At 41.0% G+C, this 22129-nt stretch overlaps 1 protein-coding gene across 25 annotated transcripts in view; it reads right to left on the reverse strand.

Annotated features, from left to right (window-relative positions):
- Positions 1-22129, reverse strand: part of NEB (nebulin) — a 232162-nt gene that overhangs the window by 74168 nt on the left and 135865 nt on the right. For all 25 annotated transcript variants that reach the window (XM_030916035.1, XM_030916012.1, XM_030916034.1 and 22 more), the window contains 20 exons: positions 21479-21790; positions 18312-18515; positions 17847-17951; positions 12428-12532; positions 12015-12326; positions 11206-11310; positions 10555-10653; positions 10256-10357; positions 10014-10121; positions 9089-9400; positions 7643-7747; positions 7427-7531; positions 6969-7073; positions 5764-5871; positions 5547-5660; positions 4603-4800; positions 4099-4203; positions 3322-3426; positions 3118-3222; positions 2706-2813 (listed from right to left, as the gene is read on the reverse strand). In XM_030916035.1, the coding sequence (XP_030771895.1) occupies positions 2706-2813; positions 3118-3222; positions 3322-3426; positions 4099-4203; positions 4603-4800; positions 5547-5660; positions 5764-5871; positions 6969-7073; positions 7427-7531; positions 7643-7747; positions 9089-9400; positions 10014-10121; positions 10256-10357; positions 10555-10653; positions 11206-11310; positions 12015-12326; positions 12428-12532; positions 17847-17951; positions 18312-18515; positions 21479-21790 (2922 nt within the window). The remainder of the gene's footprint in view (positions 1-2705; positions 2814-3117; positions 3223-3321; positions 3427-4098; positions 4204-4602; positions 4801-5546; positions 5661-5763; positions 5872-6968; positions 7074-7426; positions 7532-7642; positions 7748-9088; positions 9401-10013; positions 10122-10255; positions 10358-10554; positions 10654-11205; positions 11311-12014; positions 12327-12427; positions 12533-17846; positions 17952-18311; positions 18516-21478; positions 21791-22129) is intronic.

A 22129-nucleotide genomic window follows, 5' to 3' on the forward strand; every position in this document is an offset into this window, starting at 1 on the left:
AGAGCTATTTATAACAAACCCACAGCCAGTATCATACTGAATGGGCACAAGCTGGAAGCATTCCCTTTGAAAACTGGCACAAGACAGGGATGCCCTCTCTCACCACTCCTATTCAACATAGTATTGGAAATTCTGGCCAGGGCAATCAGGCAAGAGAAAGAAATAACGGGTATTCAATTAGGAAAAGAGGAAGTCAAATTGTCTCTGTTTGCGGATGACATGACTGTATATTTAGAAAACCCCATCATCTCAGTCCAAAATCTCCTTAAGCTGATAAGGAACTTCAGCAAAGTCTCAGTATACAAAATCAATGTGCAAAAATCACAAGCATTCCTATATACCAATAACAGATAAACAGAGAGCCAAATCACGAGTGAACTCCAATTCACAACTGCTACAAAGATAATAAAATACCTAGAAATCAAACTTACAAGGGATGTGAAGGACCTCTTCAAGGAGAACTACAAACCACTGCTCAAGGAAATAAGAGAGGACACAAACAAATGGAAGAACATTCCATGCTCATGGATAGGAAGACTCAATATCATGAAAATGGCCATGCTGCCCAAAGTAATTTATAGATTCAATGTTATCCCCATCAAGCTACCATTGACTTTTTTCACAGAATTGGAAAAAACTAAAGCTGGAGGCATTACACTATCTGACTTCAAACTGTACTACAAGGCTACAGTAATAAAAACACCATGGTACTTGTACCAAAACAGAGATATAGACCAGTGGAACAGAATAGAGGTCTCAGAAATAACACCACATATCTATAATCACCTGATCTTTGACAAACCTGACAAAAACAAGCAATGGGAAGAAGACTCCCTATTTAATAAATGGTGCTGGGAAAACTGGCTAGCCATGTGCAGAAAGCTGAAGCTGGATCCCTTCCTTACACCTTATACAAAAATTAAGATGGATTAAAGACTTACACAAAAGACCTAAAACCATAAAAACCCCAGAAGAAAACTTAGGTAATACCTTTCAGGACATAGGCATGGGCAAATACTTCATGACTAAAACACCAAAAGCAATGGCAACAAAAGCCAAAATAGACAAATGGAATCTAATTAAACTAAAGAACTTCTGCACAGCAAAAGAAACTATCATCAGAGTGAACAGGCAACCTACAGAATGGGAGAAAATTTCTGCAATCTATCCATCTGACAATGGGCTAATATCCAGAATCTACAAAGAACTTAAACAAATTTACAAGAAAAAAACAACCCCATGAGAAAGTGGGCAAAGGATATGAACAGACACTTCTCAAAAGAAGACATTTATGTGACCAACAAATACATGAAAAAATGCTCATCATCACTGGTCATTAGAGAAATGCAAATCAAAACCACAGTGAGATACTATCTCACACCAGTTAGAATAACGATCATTACAAAGTCAGGAAACAACAGATGCTGGAGAGGATGTGGAGAAATAGGAATACTTTTACACTGTTGGTGGGACTGTAAACTAGTTCAACCATTGTGGAAGACAGTGTGGTGATTCCTCAAGGATCTAGAACTAGAAATACCATTTGACCCAGCAATCCCATTACTGGGTATATACCCAATGGATTATAAATCATTCTACCATAAAGACACATGCACACGTGTGTTTATTGCAGCACTCTTCACCATAGCAAAGACTTGGAACCAACCAAATGCCCATCAATGATAGAATGGATAAAGAAAATGTGGCACATATACACCATGGAATACTATGCAGCCATAAAAAAGGATGAGTTCAGGTCCTTTGCAGGGACAAGGATGAAGCTTGAAACCATCATTCTCAGCAAACTAACACAAGAACAGAAAACCAGACACTGTATGTTCTCACTCATAAGTGGGGGTTGAACAGTGAGAACACATGGACACTGGGAGGGGAACATCACACACCAGGTCCTGTCAGGGAGTAGGGGGTTAGGGGAGGGATAGCATTAGGAGAAATACCTAATGTAGATGATGGGTTGATGGGTGCAGCAAACCACCATGGCACATGTATACCCATGTAACAAACCTCCATGTTCTGCACATGTACCCCAGAACTTAAAGTATAAGAAACCAAAACAAAACACTCACACACAAAAAGGTTTTACTTAAGAGCATTAATGGTTAGAGGTCATAAGATTTAAAGGCATAAAGAGTTAGAGGACCTGTGACCTTCTGCTATATTTAAACAGCTCATGAGATTTAGGGTTTGTTTGTTTTACAATTATGTTTATATCTAAGAAAAGTTCTACTTAAAAAAGGAGAATTAAACTTTTTTTAATGTTTTCTATTTCATTGCTATAAAATAATTTATATTAACTGGGGATGGTATAATAACCAGTTATATTCACTGGTTTATTTTTGCCCAACATCCATATAATTCTATTGAAAAAGTCTATTGTTGTAGGGTGTATTATGTCTTCAGCCCATCCTTACTTCTGGCTTTAGCAGAGGTTATCATGTGCAGACAGGCAGCCTGAAAGGTCACATCCTGTCCTCCTTGCAAGTGCTTGTGATTCTCTCCAGGCAGCAGAGAGAGAGAGGTGGTGAGTACATAGACTCTAATGACTGAGCATTTGGAATTATTTCCTGGACATGCCCACGGGAATGCTGGGGGTACTTCTGGACAACGCATGAATCAGCCTGAAAGATTCTTGGAGTGGAGAGCAGGGGAGGGTGGGAAAGCTGTCATGTTTTTGCTTGACTTACATGGCTGGCCAGATGCTTCTGGTTCTTGGCGTGTGTCAGGGACAAGGTGCTGGAAGGCAGGATGTAGCTGGTGGCTTTCACTCTATCCCAGGCCTCCTTGTAAAGGTTCTGCAGGAATTAAAGACCTTCTTGTGAATGTGGGAAAATGCATCTGGTTGACTTCTGAGTAGCAGGTTTTCCTTCTGTTTCTGTCCTTCTCACACACTCCCTACTAACTCCCAGGACTCCTTTTAAGGTGGGGCTTATTTAATTGTACCTACTAGAATTTTATAAGGTAAAGTAGGATTGAAGGTCCAGGAAACAAACCATAGAAAAGCCTTTGGTGATAGAGTGTCCATCCCATTTATTCTCTTACTGTCTTAGAAGGGGGAAAGGTGGCTCATATATAGGAAGGGGAAAAAACTCAACTCACACTGCTGTAAAGATTCTTCAGGTTTCTGGTTCTGTCATAATCCACTGTTTCCAGAACTGTTGTGTATTTGTCCTTATTCTGATGATAATTTTCTTTATATTTCACCTATAGACAAACAACAATATGTTATTTACCTCTGTTGTTCAAAAATACATAAAGACAAGAAATAGTTTGTCCTTGGAAGAGGAGTACAGGAAGACGCACCTCGCTGGCATTAATACCACTCTGAACAGCAGTCACATAGACGGGTGTGTCTGTGACCAGATTATAGTTTTGTAGATTTTCTTTACCGGCTGCTGTATATTGTAGCTGTGAAGAAAAACAAAAGTCACCACAAATGGTAACATCAGTTTTAGCTGCATGTGCCAACTTAGATGTGCCTTTATTTCTGGATTTCTCCTTTAATCCTAACAAACAGGCTGTCATTCTAGAGTCCTGCAGACTTTGTATGGCTGCCAGAATGAATAGTTTCTCTTGACCAAGACTGGGATGGAGATTTTGGCCATTTTGTTGCCTTTTCCATGCCTATCCTCCATCCCTGACAGCAGCCCCTTACTTTCAACATTCTATTACAACTGCCCCATTAGAGCTGAACCACATGCTGAAAAGTTTTCCAGATACTGATTTTTTTCCTCCAAAACTTGTCTACCTGTAATCAAAGGATGCTTCTACCTCCTACTCTCTGCAAGTTAACTTGATCAACTAAGGTATAGATGCTTGAGAGTCGTTCACTATGAAACACCTCCCAGATAAACTTTTGTTATGAATGTGCACTGCCTTAAACCAAAGGAGAGATTCAGACTGGGAAGATCCAACCCCAGAGCAGGCCACTAGAAGAGCTTTGCTTGGGAGAGGAGGGGCTTTGGTCAGTTAGAGCCTACACTGCTACAGCAGCTTTCTCAGCCTGCCCATGAACCCACTGACACTACCATGGATTCTGATGACCCATGGAGAGTCAGTCCTTCTAGGAAGGTGGCTCACCTGACTCTGCAGGTCATATGATTTCTTGGCATGGAGGATTTGGGGTGTATCCCAAACATAGCAACCAATGCCTTTCAACCAATTCAGGTCATCTTTATACACATTCTGTAAGAAAGAGAGAACAATGAAATGTGGAAGGTATTCTGAATTTACAATTGAGCATTTGATAATTTCCTGTCAGCTGTTGGCTGTGCTTCTTGCTTAGAAGACATAGGGTAGGCCTCTCACCAGCTGGAAGGTCTTTAATTCCCAAGTCTAAAGAAGCTTGAGAGCAATATCATAGTCTGAGTTTAGTGTTAAACCAATTAAATATTTAACATATGTGTCCTATGGCTTAGGGTGTATTCTTATACCAAAAAGTGGTTACTTATGCCACTTCGTGTTGAGAAGCAGCAAGATTTATGAATACAGGGACAACGGGAGCATGGCAGCCAGGATTGGGGGGTAGCCAAGACAGAGTCATGGAAACTGTAGCTAAGTCAAACTTCAGAAAGGACATCATACATCACTCAAGATCTCCTGGGCGTTTCGGACACGTATAACATTGGGTTCTTCCGGAAGAGACGTCCACTGGTGGAAATAGTGTCGATACTCCAGGTCACTGAGGATGTACTGGCACTTTTTAGCCAGCACATGATTCATCATGTCATTGGGGATATGAACATTTGCTTTGGTATCCTCATAATGTTTTCTGTAGTTCAACTAACATGTTTTAAAGACAAAAATAAGAAAGGGATTTAAATGTAAATTATTCAGATCAATCTCTTTTAGATCCTTATTTCCCATTTAGATCAGTATCTCTAGAATAAACTAAGGTTAAAAAAATCGTACTTTAAGATATTCTTCTTCTTTTGAAATTTCCCATCCTTTTATTTTATTTTTTATTTTTGAGATGGTGTCCTGCTCTGTTGCCCAGACTGGATTACAATGGTGTGATCTCCACTCACTGCAACCGCTGCCTCCTGGGTTCAAACAATTCTCATGCCTCAGCATCCCGAGTAACTGGAATTACAGGCATGCGCCACCATGCCCAGCTAATTTTTGTATTTTTAGTAGAGATGAGGTTTCACCATGTTGGCCAGGCCAGTCTCAAACTCCTGACCTCTGGTGATCCGCCTGCCTTGGCCTCCCAAAGTGCTGGGATTACAGGCGTGAGCCATTGCACCAGGCCTGAAATTTCCCATCCTTTTATAACACAGGGTAAATAGTGACCCTGATGCTTTTTCCTTTACTTAACACAAAGCAGTCACAGTGTTTAATAGTCAGGGAGAAAGTGGCATGGAGGAAGCACACAGCCATTAAGAGTCCACAGGCTGACTGGCAGGAAGGACTTTACGTTACTACTCCATTTCCCAGCTAACCTGAACCAAAGGGCAAGTTATAAATATGCAGACACGACAGCACACTTACGGGGCACAAATCCCGTGTTAAAGTGGACATTTACTTACCGCACTCCTCATCTGTTGGAAATCCAGACAGTGAACTACACCAGGGAATTCACCGATCACTTTTCCAGCCAAGTAGTGACCTTTCTGCTTCTCATATGTCTCTTTGTATTTAAGCTGTAAAGTGGGTTCAACATTGAGAATCGCTGGAGTTTCCTAACCAGCCCCTTGATCCCCAGTAAAGACTCTCAAACTTAGGAGAGGAAAAGGTCATACTGACCTCACTGTTCACCAGATCAGCATGCTTGGCTCCAACAATGGGAATGTAGCGCTCATCCAGGGTGTAGCCATAGGCCTTGGTGCCCTCCCATGCCCCTTTATACAGTATCTAGAACAAAGAAATACATGGCAACAAAAAGAAGTTGAAAGTTTGCTTTCAACTTCTTTCAGATACCACTAAAAGAGCTGGTCAAATTAAGGCGAAACATGTTATGTTCAAGGCAAGGCTAAAATCTTTATCTATAGCCGTTAGTGTGTCTACCTAGAACAGGGCAGTTATTTGGTTTATTGCAAATTAAACTTACAGACTCTAGGCATTTTATTTTATTTTTATGTTTTTCGAGACGGAATCTTGCTGTCACCCAGCCTGGAGTGCAATGGCGTGATCTTGGCTCACTGCAACCTCCGCCTCCTGGGTTCAAGAGATTCTCCTGTCTCAGCCTCCTGAGTAGCTGGGATTACAGGCATGCACCACCACACCTGGCTAATTTCTGTATTTTTCATAGAGACGGGGTTTCACCATGTTGGCCAAGCTGGTCTCGAATCCTAACCTCAGGTGATCCACCTGCCTCACCCTCCCAAAGTGCTGGGATTACAGGCATGAGCCACCATGCTCAGCTGACTCTAGGCATTTTATAAGAGTTGACTATATCTGTGGTCCTAGTAAAAGTGACAAGAAATTTGCACACAGGGAGAGAACTGGCAAAGATCCTTTCCCAGGCCACGCGTGCGCACCATCGGCCTCCTTTAAATTAACTGAATGAAATTTTGGAGAGCAAGTTTTCCTCTTGTTGGCTAGAGATGCTGATGCATGATTACTAAAGAGGGACCAGACTTTCCTCCCTTTTCCCTATTGGTAGGTGCTCAATTCTATGTGCATCCAGAGCACTTGTTATATTATTATTCTATCAATTTAAGTCTGTTCCCTCACTTGCCTGAGCTCCTGAAGGCTTGTCTCATTGAGCTTTAGCCTCTCATTGCCTCCTACAGATCCTGGCACATCACAGGAGCTCAAAAACACCAGCCGAATAAGTACTATTTGCCTTGAATACCATGCTACTTCTAATACACAAGACTAAGTGCAATGGGAAAATAAATAATAGGTTGCCTTATAAGTTCAGCAGTTGACAAAATCAGCCAAGCATATGAATGCAACAAGACCTTCAAATTAGAAACTGAGTGGTTATTACATGAAAGAGAACTCACAGTGCTGTAGAGTTTTCCCATGTCTCTGGAGTGGGAGATATGTGGTGTGTCTGGTGAAAACGTGTACTTGCCCTTTGCTTTATTAAATGTTTCTTTATATTTTACCTAAGGAGAGAAAACCAAATCTTTTATTACTATAAGTGTATATTACATTTTTATAAGATTACCTAGAAACATAATCAGTCCACATTTAGAGATTAAAACTAACCAACTGGTTGAATTTTAGTCCATTTTAGCTAAAACAATAGAATAATTTGGATAGGAATATAAATACCTAAAAGTGAATACAATTTATCACCTGCTAGTGACTTTTAAGACATACCCTCCAAAGATGATCTTAGAATTTACCACCTCCCAATTTTTTTTACAAGCAATTATCTAAAGTTAAGCTGATCCACCCAATGATAGATAATTTACTGCCCAGTCTGTGCACTTCAGCCTGCACAAAGCAAACTTACATCACTTTGATTGACAGAATTAATCTTGGCTAAAACAATCTCTGGAGGATCCACCACACTTGTAAAGTTAGGATAGTTGTCAAGGGCATTTTTCTTATATTTGATCTGTAAAGAAATGGAGACAATTAAGACAGTTCCACCACCACAGGTTATCTACCTACACATGGCAGGTAGGAGGGCAGGCATTAGGTTAGAAGGAGAACAGGCTTTGCATACCTGATTCATCATTTCCTGGTTCTTAGTAACCCTCACATGGTCCACAGAATCCAGGGGGATCCAGCCAATGCCTCGGAGCCACTCTAGGTCAGCTTTGTAGATATTCTGAGAGCAGGAAGAGAGGTATAATAGGGGAATAAATGACTGAGACACAGGCTTACAGAGGGCAGGTTACAATTTTTTCAAAAGCTTTTAAAGGATTTCTCTCTAGTAGTTGTCTCATTCATTCAATTGTGATTTCACCTGAGCAATATTTCTTGAGGCTATTACTGTGCATGAGGCACTATGCTTGGTGCTTTGATGAGTAAGTATAAAGGAGTCTAGGAGTCGAGATAAGTCATTTATAAAGCAAGAAGTGCTATTAGATCAAGTGCTCAAATGCTATTGGAGTTGAGGGGAAGGGGCTGTTATTTTCTGCTATTGTCATAAGAAAAGGCTTACCAAGGAGGTTGTACTTTTAGATGGATTTGGTACATTTAGTCACGTAGAAGTATGTGGGGGCATTTAGACTAAATGAGGGAAACTACACAAGTAAATGTTCATGTATTGGGCAGGGGGAGTCATCCCCTGGGTCCCAGCCAAACCTATTCTTGCCCTTACGCCTTCAAGCACCTGGATTCTCCCAGCCTACTTGACATGAAAATAAGAGGAGTTGCTATTCTGATTAAAGTTCCACAACGGCCATTTTGCTGCAGCAACCAGTGAGGTTGGATGTTCAAGTTCAACATCTTTGCTGCAGCAGTCTTTGACTTCCAGGTTCCCTTTTGTTAATGATGAGAAGACCCAGGTAGCATTAGCTTCTCTGGGCACCTAAGCAACTAAGATGATGCATCAAGTTACTATTCTGCACATACTGAAGGCTGGTGGCAGGTAGAGATCTTGATTCAGGCATCAGTGGGAGGTAGATTATGTCTTATTCTCTATCCTAGCTTTACCAAAGCTCTGCATGAGGCATACTGGGCCCTCGTGCAACTTAATCAGTATTTCATTTCTCTTTTGCTTTGGGAACAACTTCATAAATGCCTCGAGGAATGGGATGCTTGGCAAAGCAGGAATAGGGCATGCTTAGGTCTTTAACTATGCTTATCACCTAATATTGTCAAAACCTGACCTCATTCTCAATTCCCACCCAAGCCAATTATTATTTTCAATCAACTGATACTCTTCCATGTGAATGTGAGTGAGGAGTTGCTGATGGCCAAAATGGTACAAAAGCAGATTTTAAAAAAAATTGATTGAAAGTTATTCAGAAATGCAGTCAGTAGGCAAACCAATCAATCCATCACTGCTCCTGATCTTTCTCTACTTCATATCCAGCCTCAATTCCCTTCGGGAACAAATTATCTGTGGCCTCAAATTTCAAGCACTTGTGGATCTGGGATGTTGCTCCTCATTCTCAGAGCGTACCATGAGTTTCTAGATAATGAAGAAACAAAAATCACTTACATCGCTCTGTAGGTCATAGGCCTTTCTTGCCTGAATAACATCATTCTGGTCAGGATGACACGTCCATTGGTGCAAGTAATTACGGTAGTCAATATCACTGACAAGGGTCTGCCCCTCCTTGGCGGCCAAGACTGACTTCATATCAGCAGGTATATTGATTTTGGCCTTTGTTTTGTGATAGTCCTCTTTGTATAGTCTCTCATTCTGAATCTGGCCTGCATGCTCAAACCAAACCAGCTTAGGATCATCTCTCATCGTCGGGACACCAACATAATGACCTTTTTGCTTCACATGGTCAGCTCTGTATTTCAGCTGGTGAGAAGAGGAATGTAAATTCCATCAGTTTTGACAAGCACACAAGGCAGAGGGGGCTTGACCATCTACTAAGGGATATCGGCAAATTCAGCCCCCCAGATTTTTGTTTGATACCCACCCCCAGCTCTGAGAACAAATAATAAAAAGCATTGAAATAAATCCATGTGAAGAAACACCTATTTAAAAATAGAAAAATATTCTGCGGAGATCGCCCTAAAAATGATAAAAATAAATTTTAAAAAATAAAAATAGAGAAAAAACATATACTTATTCTCTGATTCTGGCAGTATTTTTATTCGAAGGCCTAAAGATTTTAGGGAGGGCAGAGAATATAAGAAAAAGTAAATAATTTGAACAATTGCTTTTAAAGAAGCCAAGGGGGTGGGGGGGGGGGGGGCGGCGCGGAGGTGGTGAAGAAAGAAGAAAGACCAAAGCCTATGGAAGAAAAGATCAAAAAGGGAGCAGGTGCTCCAACCATCACCGAGCCTGGCCAGGCCTGCCACACTGAAACGGAACACCTTGAAGGTGCTTTCTCTGCCTTCAGCGTAACTGGAATCCCTGGGAGCAAGGTCCCACTTTTGCAAAATGCACTCCCATCAGGATATATTACCTCACTCTGTACATCACTGGAGTGATGGGCATGAACAAATGGCACAGCATCTGGAGGCAAAATGTAACCTGTGGCTTTTTGTCTCTCCCAGCCTTCCTTGTAGAGATACTGAAAGACAGAGCCACAATAAAGGGTTAAAATGAGTCAGAAGGGAGGGGTAAGTTGTGTACATAATTATCCTACAATTCCATTAAGGCCCTCCACTCGTACACAAATACCACACATCTGGGTGAAACCCATACCTGGTCCAGTATCCTGGCAGCCTCCTGGGCAGTGTGCAGCAGGGGAGTTTCTGTGAGGGTGTACTTGGATTTGGTGTCATTCCAGTCTTTTCGGTATTTAATCTAAAAAAAAAAATGACAGGCAAGGGGGAAGTTACTTATTAAGAAAACATCATGTTGTCCAAGCAATTGTTAGCATCCATCATTTTAATGATTAAAATCTATATTTCAGATGATTGCATGTTGAGTGTAAGTAGATGGAAAAGCTTTGGAAGTGATATCTGCCTGATAGTGAGATTATAAAACAGCCATATACTTACATCATCGAGGATCTCGCCACTTTGTTTCGCTGTCACATAATCAACTCTGTCATCCACAGGCGTAAAGTTGAGAGTTTCTATTTTTGTGCGATATTTTTTCTGTGGGAAAGAAAGCATCTTTTAGATAGTTGTAATTCCTGGACGTGTGTGAACTGAGAAAGATACACTAAATTTAGGGTCCTCCTCTACTAGAAACATACAGTGCCATATTTGAATGGCGTCTTCTTGGGAATTTGGCTTTCTTTTTAGCATTTTATTTTTTAAACAAATGCATCAGCTTCTTATGCCTCCCACAGATTTTAAAGTAGGAAGTTTGCTTAGCTTTCAAAATTATATAATGTGTCATTATGTGTATCGCAATGCACATTTTTCCAATGGGACAAACGTTTCCCAAGTATATTGCTATTGCTGACAAAAAGATTTTTCCATTTATACAATGCCAAGCATCAGTGAATGTCCTGGATATTATATTATGGATGTGGTCCCATAATGTGATAGAGACAGTACATTTTCAAAAATACATATATCCAGTTTAAATCACAGCCATTGAAATGGTTAAGACTGCTGATACTAGATGACTATATTTTAGTTTGTGCATTTTGTCACTTTCTTGGGAAATGTACTGAATGTCAGGGTAAAATCTTGGAATACCTCACTGAAGATATCCGCGGCATGTTTGGCGTGATTGACGGACACGGAGTCATTTGGCATCCACCCAATTCCACGCAACCATTCCAAGTCAGCCTTGTAAACATTCTGTGAAAACAAGGCCAGCATGAGTTCAGCAACCCTGGTCATGTAGTCCTAGTTAGGCTATCCATTAGTGTGATGAAGAAATACAATGTAAATGCTAGATAAGCCAAGGAAGGCATACTCAAGCAGCCATGCAGGTAATGTCAGAAAATTAATTAGGTGGCCAGGCAGTGTGACAAACTATAGCATATATTTTTATTTAAAAGGGGTTATCCTTGATTCCGTTCTGGTTATTGTTACTAAGGGATAATTCAGAGCTGCGTCCATCAGAACTTCCAAGAGAAATGGGAAATTCGACATTTGTACACAAAAAATTTGGATTTCAAAATCTTGGCAACTTAGTTCAAAATTTCTAAACACTGTATCAATTAAAAAAGCATGTCTGTGCCTACATCCTGTCCATGGGCTGCTAATATTTTACTGGATATAAGCTTCTATTGATATCTAAATTCTATAGAAAGAATATTTTCAGTTTTCTTTAATCTGATACAATTAAGACCTGTATTCATACTACCATTTATTTCTTGATATAAAGTCTAGGTCCTTATTGGATTTGGCTATTTTGATACCATACTATAAGGTCTCACTAATATTAAATTCTTAGTGTTATGAAGTTGTAAAATGATGACAAAAGGGTTTAGTGTCATAAACTCTCTGGGATTCATGGCAAACTGAGAAGAGTTCATTCCCAAATGCAGCCCACTCACATCGCTCTGTAGTTCGTAGGCCTTCTTGGCCTGAATCACATCGTTCTGGTCGGGCATGCAGGTCCACTGGTGCAGGTAATTGCGGTAATCCACGTCACTGACCAGAGCCTGGGAATTTTTAGAGTGCAGGATGGAAAGCATGTCCGCGGGGCTCTGGATCTTGGCCTTCCATTTGGCCCAGTCCAGACGGTACTCTCGTTCATTCTGGAGCTTGTCAGCTATGAGGGCCCAGCGGATCTTGTTGTCATCCCTGGCTGTGAGGGTGCCCACGTAGTGTCCCTTCTGCTTCTCATGGTCAAGCTTATATTTATACTGGAGATGCAAAAATAAAGCAGATGGGTCACAGCATGTCCTCTTGATGCACCTAGGGCATTGGCTGAAAAAAAACTGAGAAGTTAAAAAAGGCCACTCACGTCACTGGCAATCTCCCTGGAGGCCTTGGCAGCCTGGATGGGGATGGCATCCAGCCGGACATCACAGCCTGCCTTCATTTCATCCCAGCCCTCACGGTAAAGTTTCTGAAAAGGAGAAAAATCAGATATCATCCTAGATTCAAATTTGCCAATACCTTCAATGGCTCAGGTGGAATTAATATCACAGGGGCAAAGTTTTGAAGCCCAAGGACTTGAGAGCAGTTGAAGAAGAGAATAGGTGAGAATTGTTCTATGCACCATTGTCCTGGAACATGTAATGGTGTCTGGAGTCGAAGGTCTGGGCTTGACAATCTCCATTCTTTTGTTTTTATTATTTTCAATGTTTTATATGTTATTTTTATGGGTACATAGTAGGTATATATATTTCTAGGGTGCATGAGATATTTTGATGTAGGCATACAATGGGTAATAGTCACATCGGGGTAACTGGGTACCCACCACCTCAAGCATTGATCAAGTCTGTGTTATAAACATTCCAATTATCCTCTTTTTCTTTTTTTTGAGATGGAGTTTCACTCTTGTTGCCCAGGCTGGAGGGCAATGGCGCGATCTCGGCTCACCCCAACCTCTGCCTCCCGGGTCCAAGCCATTCTCCTTCCTCCGCCTCCCGAGCAGCTGGGATTACAGGCATGCGCCACCAGGCCCAGCTAATTTTGTATTTTAGTAGAGACGGGGTTTCTCCATGTTGGTCAGGCTGGTCTCAAACTCCCGACCCTCAGGTGATCCGCCTGCCTTGGCCTCCCAAAGTGTTCCAATTATACTCTTTCAGTTATTTTCAAATATACAATAAATTTTAAATTGGAATGATAGCCTTGAAGTAGTTGCTCATGTTTCATAATCTCGTTAATAAAAAGGGTTTGGCTTTGTTTTCTTGTGTTAGTGTATTGGTAACATTGGGATAACTTTAGACATTAGAATTTCTTTAATGCAATAATTCAATTTATCTCAAATTCAATTCAGTTTTGTAACCTTCAGAACTGTAAACTTTTTACATTTGTGGGTTTTCTTCAATATGGCTTTTTTGATCTTATATGATTAATGATCCTTATCATTTGGTAATGTTAGATCTTCCGCTGAAGCATGATTGGATGTAACAGCTCTTCTTTTGGTTTTAAAGAGAAGTTAACTAAAGTAGTGACTGATTTACAAGTATTTAAAAAAAATGCATGTAAGCATATGTTAATATTTTAATGGATACATTGTGTATTAACAAATAACAGAAAGACTCAGAAATAATAGTAATTTAAATATGTAATTCACAAGTCATGCCTATCAGTAGGGGAGCTTCCACAGCACAGAAAGAAGTGGATTTTAATTAGTGACAGTTTTGTAGCTTTTGCATGTCTGAAAAATGAGTGCTTAGACAAACTTTATCCTTGTAAGCAAGGACAAGTTTTATATGAATTTTCAATCAAGCTTTGTATAAATTTTAAATGAGACTATTTTGACAATTGACTTGTTTTCTGTACAGAAGAAAAAATATTCTCCATATTAAAATATACGAGAAGGGCTGGGTGCAGTGGCTCATGCCTGTAATCCCAGCACTTTGGGAGGCTGAGGCAGGTGGATCACTTGAGGTCAGGAGTTTGAGACCAGCCTGGCCAACATGGTGAAACCTTGTCTCTACTAAAAATACACAAATTAGCTGAGTGTGGTGGCACATACCTGTAATCCTAGCTACTGGAGATGCTGAGGCAGGAGAATCGCTTGAACCTGAGAGGCAGAAGTTGCAGCGAGCTGAGATCGCACTGCTGCACTCCAGCCAGGGTGACAGAGCGAGACTCCCTCTCAAAAAATAAATAATTAATTAATTAAACTAGAAAATAGTTAGCGCAAACATGTATTATGCTATCTTTTTATTTTTTGTTTTCATTCTATTTTATTGTGCATATTTTTACACTATTTTTCTTATGTAATACTTCTTAATGTGAATATATATATATACACACATATGAATATATATATATGTATACACATATATATATATTTGACAGAGTCTTGCTCTGTCACCTAGGCTAGAGTGCAGTGGCACGATCTCGCTGCAACCTCTGCCTCCTGGGTTCAGACGATTCTTGTGCCTCAGTCACCCAAGTAGCTGGGATTACAGGTGAGCCGCCGCTATGCCTGGCTAATTTTTCTATTTTTAGTAGAGATAGGGTTTCACAACATTGGCCAGGCTAGTCTCGAACTTCTGGCCTCAAGTGATCCACCCTCCTCAGCCTCCCGAAGTGCTGGGATTACAGGCACGAGCCACCATGCCCAGCCAAATATATATACATTTTTAACTAAAAAAAAAAAAAAAAAAAAGCCTGGGGCCTGAGACCCAATTTTTTCAACTACTAACTTTGAGAACATGGGAACATTTCTCAACTTTTAAAAGTCTCAATTTACCATCTGATAAAAACTAAATAACAATATCTTACTCATGTAGTGAGCATGAAGATTAAATGAGTCATTTTAATGTGAATTTGCTTTGTTACCCATAAAATCACATACAAATATTCTGCTAAAGTTGTGCTTTCTAAAGGATGGCAGCAGTTTTAAATTGTGCGTTTAATCAAGATTACAGTAATGGTGATACACGCGTAAAGAAAATGTCTGTGCAGTTTGGTTAGCATTCAAATGGGATGTTTGATTTCTTTCAAAACAGAAGTCATTCTCATTAATATCTAAATAAAGTTAATTTACTTTTAGCATAATTTTAAATATTAGTCTTGCTCATATAGTATCCATGGTAAAGTTCTGGTGTTTTCAGCTGAGAAATTTATCATGCAAAAGAGAGCATATGAGACTTTCCAGAATTCTCCTGCCACAGATGCCTATGGATTAGGTGGGAAGAGGCATCTGTACTGCAATGAAGAACTGACTACCCCTTGATTCAGCCTCTTGACAAGAATGCACTGCACCATGACATTGATATCTGGTCCAAAAGAGAAAATACATCAGTGCCCTAAAATTGTATTTTCTTCTTAAACATTGGAAAACATTAGTCCCCAGGTGACTCATTATACTAGAATTTATAGAGCTGTTTGGCACATAGTGAGGAATCTTTGCTGGCAGCCTCCTTCTCTCACAAAGACATATTATTCTTTTGAAAGCATGCAAACTTTCAAGCCTTGGCAAATTGCACTAGGTAGTATCCTTCTGAGGTCATACTATTCTACACACAAGCAATTTCTGTGATCCATGAAGATGATATCTTCCTTGAACTTTCTTGAATTGTGTAGCCAGCCACGTAACTGGATTATCTTGTACTCACAAATAGGTTTTTTTTTTTTTTTTTCCCAGTTGATTCTCTTCCTTTTTTAAGGCTTAAAATAACTTCTTCTGCAAATAATGATAATTTGGCCTCTTTCTTTCCAATATTTATCTTCTGTTCTTACTCTTTTTGTTTGTTGGTTTGTTTTTTAAGACAGAGTCTCACTCTGTCGCCCAGGCTGGAGTGCAGTGGTGCGATCTCGGCTCACTGCAAGCTCTGCCTCCGGGGTTCACGCCATTCTCCTGCCTCAGCCTCCTGAGTAGCTGGGACTACAGGCGCCCACCACCAAGCCCGGCTAATTTTTTGTATTTTTGGTAGAGACGGGGTTTCACCGTGTTAGCCAGGATAGTCTCAATCTCCTGACCTCATGATCTGCCTGCCTCAGCCTCCCAAAGTGCTGGGATTACAGGAGTGAGCCACCACGCCAGGTATGTTCTTACTCTTGAGTAATTATATTAGCATCGATGAGAGGCACACTCACTTAGCCAATACTTACAGCAAATGTTAAATAATGATGATGTTATGGGGCATCCTCATTTTAATCCTGATATGAATGAGAAGTTTGGTCACTGAGGATGAGTTGGGCTTTGATTTGAGATTTATTTTTCAATCATGTCAAGAAAATATTCACTTATTCTTTCTTAACTAAGATTTTATTTTTAAAAAATAAGAGTGGGTATTGGATTTTGTCAGATGCCATTTAAATCTAATAAAATGAGCTTTTTCTTCTTGTTCTATGGCACTATTAGGTCTCTGACTATGGGGCCCTCTTGGCATTCCTGCATGAACCCCAGTTGACTGTATCATATCATTTTAATGTAATGCTGAATTTGATTTATTAATATTTAAGATTCCCCCCATTACTATTGGTCTACAGTTTAAATTTTATTTATTTATTTATTTGAGACAGGGTCTTGCCCTGTCTCCCAGGCTAGAGTGCAGTGGCATGATTATGGCTCACTGCAGCCTCTTCCTGCTGGGCTTAAGCAAAATCCTCCCACCTCAGCCTCCCAAGTAGCTGGGACCACAGGTGCACATCACTGTGCCCAACTGATTTATTTTTTATTTTCTTGCAGAGAAGGGGTCTCCCTATGTGCCCAGGCTGGTCTTGAACTCCTGGGCTCAAGCAATCCCCTCGCCTTGGCCTCCCAAAGTGCTGGGATTATAGGCATGAACCACCATGCCCAGCTGGTCTATAGTTTTTAATTTGTGACACTATCTTTGAAAAGTTCTGGTAAGTGCAATGGATTTCCTTCTTTTACTAGGCTCCTGGTAATTTATTTATTTATTGAAGTTTTGAAATCATCAAGGGGACCCTGACATTTGAAAGTAGGAAGGAAAGTGTTTAAATGCCCTCCTTAATTTCTCAATTAAGAAACCTCTTTCTTGCTATATATATATATTTTTTTTTCCTTGGGTAAATTTTGGTCATTTATAATTTTCTAGAAAACCTCCATAGATCCATGTTTTAAAATTAATTCATATATTTTTGCAAAGAATTATAATTATTGGCCGGGCGCGGTAGCTCACGCCTGTAGTCCCAGCACTTTGGGAGGCCGAGGCGGGTGGATCATGAGGTCAGGAGATCGAGACCATCCTGGCTAACACAGTGAAATCCCATCTCTACTAAAAATGCAAAAAATTAGCTGGGCGTAGTGGCGGGCGCCTGTAGTCCCAGCTACTTGGGAGGCTGAGGCAGGAGAATGGCGTGAACCCGGGAGACGGAGCTTGCAGTGAGCCGAGATCACGCCACTGCGCTCCAGCCTGGGCGACGGAGCAAGGCTCCATCTCAAAAAAAAAAAAAAAAAAAAAAGAATTATAATTATTTTGAGTTTATCTGAGTCTATCATTAATTCTCCTTTCTTGTTTGTGCATCTCTTCATTCCTCTTTCACCTTCTTTGTCCCCTTATTCGCAAAGGACAACTAAGGAGACTTTTGTCGTGGAGATATTGACTCACCAGTAACTGGCCTTCCCAGTGAATCACCAGGGATCTCCTCTTTGCCTCAGTCCTAGTCAAGGGCTGACTGCAAGGAGTCTTCCCCACCCCACCAAGGCCATCTTCCCTCCCTTCCATGGTCATAGTATAGCCCTGACTGGGTAACTTTCCAAACAAAAGAGAGTCTGTTGTGGTACTTACATTGCTCACATTAAGAGCATTTGCTCTAGCGAGGTTAATTTCTGGAGTATCTGGCATTATGTGGACTGAAGTTTTATCCTTGTCCCAAACCTCTCTGTACTTCGGCTGTGGAAAGAAACAATAATAACAAGATTACTTCACAATTTTCATGTCATTAGTCCCAGTACGCAACTTTAATTTTCTTTTGGATTTGTTCCAAAACCTTTTCATGTTAGGGCAAAGATTTCTGGAATCTTTTCACATAAGTTACCCAAATTTGGTATAAGATTTGTATCATTTCCTTGTATTAATACTTTGAGTTTTTCCTTAAAATTAATAAGCAAACCAAGACAATACTGTCAGTATTACTTAATAAAACTTTTGTTAATAACAAAGTTATTACTATTCTAAAATAGATTACCAGGTTTATTTTTTCTCATGTATTTATGGCATGAATTCAATTTTAACAGAAAAAAACTAACTTACAATACTAATATTTTCAGCATTTGACTTAGCAAGGACCACTTCAGGTGTGTCAACAATGCTTGTGTACTTAAGGTTCACCACAGGCGTCCGATAGACACTGTCACAAAGGATCTCCTGGGCATTTTTGACTCTCAATACTTCAGGAGACCCTTGGGGCATCCAGCCAATGCCACGCAACCACTCCAAGTCAGCCTTGTAGAGGGCCTGAAAAAGAAAACATAGGTAGAAGCAGGGTTTGTGTTTTGTTGTGTATGTGTGTGGTAAAATGACAGTTTTTATGTTATATATATATATGCACACACACACATACACACACGTGTATATCATAAAAATATATAAGATATACATATATAAAACATAAACATATATTATATATATTTTTGAGACACAGTCTCATTCTGTCACCCAGGCTGGAGTGCAATGGCATGATCTCGGCTCACTGCAACCTCCGCCTCCTGAGTTCAAGCAATTCTCCTGCCTCAGCCTCCCTAGCAGCTGAGACTACAGGCACATGCCACCACGCCTGGCTAAGTTTTGTATTTTTTTTAGTAGAGACAGAGTTTCACCATGTTAGCCAGGCTTGTCTCAAACCCCTGACCTCAGGTGATCCGCCCGCCTTGGCCTCCCAAAATGCTGGGATTACAGGAGTGAGCCACTATGCCAGGCCTCTTATATTTTATCTTCCACAAACAATAATTAAAACAGAACACTAGCCTGGCAAACATAATTCCTCAAATGCACAATGGCATTTTATTTTGCTTGGTTTTCTGTGACAAGGGTCTGTGGGAAGTGCCCACATGCATTCTAAAAGGCAAAATGATGCAGAAGCAGCTCTCTGTTTGAGGGAGTGCATGGAAGACTTTTGCATAATATTTAGGCAATCATCATACCATTACCAATGTGGACTTGAAAGCAACAATAATGTGCTTTCTAGTAAGTTCTCCACACAGCAGCCAGAATGATCTTTTCAAAATTCAGAATTCAAATCCGATGTCACAACATTCCCCCTATCCTATGGCTTCCCATTGGGATAAACATCAAAATCCCTGACACAGACTAGAAGGGGATGAATGGTCTGGCACCAGCCCCCACGTATTCTTCCAGCCTCGTGTCGTCTGTACTTCCATTGGCCCTGTGTGTCCTGATCCCACAGCCCGTCTTTCAATTCGTAGTCTCATCATCCCTCTTTAAACATGTTGGTCACCCTGAAGGAATGCCCCACATCCTCCTAACCGACCCAACTTCTATTCTTCCTTCACATCTCTATAAAATCAGTGCCTTCTCAGAAGAACTTTCTCGATCTCTCTTCATAGCACCATGGATCAGTCTCAGCCATTCCATTTTTATTCTTTAATGAACATCTAGGTCTCAGTTATCAATGTGAACTCCCTAAAGTCAGGGGCTGTCATGTTTTTTGTTTGTTTTTGAGATGGAGTCTCACTCTGCCACCCAGGCTGGAGTGCAGTGGCGCAATCTTGGCTCACTGCAACCTCCGCCTCCTAGGTTCAAACGATTCTCCTGCCTCAGCCTCCCGAGTAGCTGGGATTACAGGCACATGCCACCATGCCAGGCTAATTTTTGTGTTTTTAGTAGAGACAGGGTTTCACCATGTTGGTCAGGCTGGTCTTGAACTCTGGACCTTGTGATCCGCCCACCTCAGCCTCCCCAAAGTGCTGGGATTACAGGTGTGAGCTACCATGCCCAGCCCCATGTCATGTTTTTTCTTCTTCTTTATTCACCATTGTATCTTTAGTACTTAGCACAATGCCTGGCACATGGTGTGTTTAATAAGTATTTTTAAAAGGATGATTAGGAATTCGATCACTAGTTCCACAATTTTGGTCTCCAGAAATTGTCTTAAATCCACCACTTGGCAATGCATTTTAAGTGACGAGCATGCTTTCCTGTAATGAACTCATTCATTATAAAAAAGTATCTCTGGAAGCTTAAGGGAACCAAGGTCAGATAATTTTTAAGTTATCCATTCTATACAGGAAATACATAACCTTCTAGAATCCATCATTTCTAAAAGTTTGGAGGGCAGAAAATACGAGTAAATCTAAAAATGCCTCAGGTGAGTTAATGAGAGACCACATTGTGAAGAACGTCAAGTTAAAGGAAACAAGTGGTCTGGAGTGTGCTGCTAACTTTTCAAATTAAGTTGAAGGAAGATGGTCCTGCCCTTCTTTGATACATAACTGAATGACCATGGACATTCTTTTGTTTAAGAAACTGCCCCAGCACTTTGGGAGGCCGAGAAAGGTGGATCACCTGAGGTCAGGAGTTTGAGACCAGCCTGGCCAACATGATGAAACCCCGCCTCTACTAAAAAATACAAAAATCAGCTGGGTGTGTGGCATGTGCTTGTGATCCCAGCTACTTGGGAGGTTGAGGCAGGAGAATCGCTTGAACCTGGGAGACAGAGGCTGCAGCGAGCGGAGATCACACCACTGCACTCCAGCCTGGGTGACAGGGCGAGAAGGAGGGAGGGAGGGAGGGAGGAAGGAAGGGGGGTAGGGAGGAAGGAAAGGAGGAAGGGGGGTAGGGAGGAAGGAAGGGAGGAAGGGGAGGAGGGAGGAAGGAAGCGGGGGAGGACGGGAGGGAGGAAGGGAGGGCAAGGCTGGGCACGGTGGCTCACAGGCTGGGTGCAGTGGCTCACATCTGTAATCCCAGAACTTTGGGAGGCTGAGATGGGTGGATCACCTGAGGTCAGGAGTTCAAGACCAGCCTGGCCAACATGGCGAAAACTTGTCTCTACTAAAAATACAAAAATTAGCCAGGCATGGTGGCACATGCCTGTAATCCTAGCTACTTGGGAGGCTGATGCAGGAAAATCGCTTGAACCCAGGAGACGGAGGTTGCAGTGAGCTGAGATTGTACCACTGTACTCCAGCCTGGGTGACAGAGCAAGACTCCGTCTCAAAAAGAAAAAAAAAAGTAAGAAACTGCAAACACTATACACATTAACAAATCTATAGGAAAATTCTGGTAGCACCTTTAGCAACGAAAACTTTCTGAAGAAACCTGGCTGTAGGTAGGCAATTAATAATTCTGATAAAATAATAATAAAGTGGAGTGCCCATGTACAGAGAGTTGTGTTTTCAGAGCATTGGAAGGAGCCATCAGGCAAAGCAATGGGGGGCTTGTTTCCTGGGGGACACACTTACGTTGCTCTGCAGGTCGTAGGCTTTCCTGGCTTGGATCACATCATTCTGGTCGGGAAGGCAAGACCACTGGTGCAGGTACTGGCGATAGTCCACATCACTTGCTAGTGCCTGACCTTCTTTGGCAGCGTTGATGGACACCATGTCCACAGGGATGGAGATCTTGGCTTTGTGGTCATTGTAGGCCTTTTTGTACAGCCTGTCATTCTGCATCTTCAACACATTTGCTGCCCAAACCAGTTTAGGGTCTTCCTTGGCACTGCGACATCCAATGTAATGGCCTTTCTGTTTCTCATAAGCAGTTTTGTACAGATACTGGTAGATGTGAACAGAAAATAGAAGAGTAATTTTTCTGAACCCACTTTTTCTAGAGAGCCTACTCAAAATAACTCCATCTCCCTTAGTTTACCTTTTTTTGGGGAGGGGGGATACTGTTTTTATTTAAATTCAAGCCATAAGTTTTGATACACTGGTTTGTCTTCTATGTCTACATGCATGAAAACATTGAGAGCACCTCTTAGGCAAGAACCATGTTGCTGGATTATCTCCCAATATAGCCTGGCCACCTTCAGATGTTTTGTCACACACAAGTACCAATTGTACTTCTTATTACTTTAAATCAAATTAATTCTTTGTTGAAATAGGTATTTTTTG

Source organism: Rhinopithecus roxellana, chromosome 14, assembly GCF_007565055.1.
Source record: "Rhinopithecus roxellana isolate Shanxi Qingling chromosome 14, ASM756505v1, whole genome shotgun sequence".
Lineage (NCBI taxonomy): Eukaryota > Metazoa > Chordata > Mammalia > Primates > Cercopithecidae > Rhinopithecus > Rhinopithecus roxellana.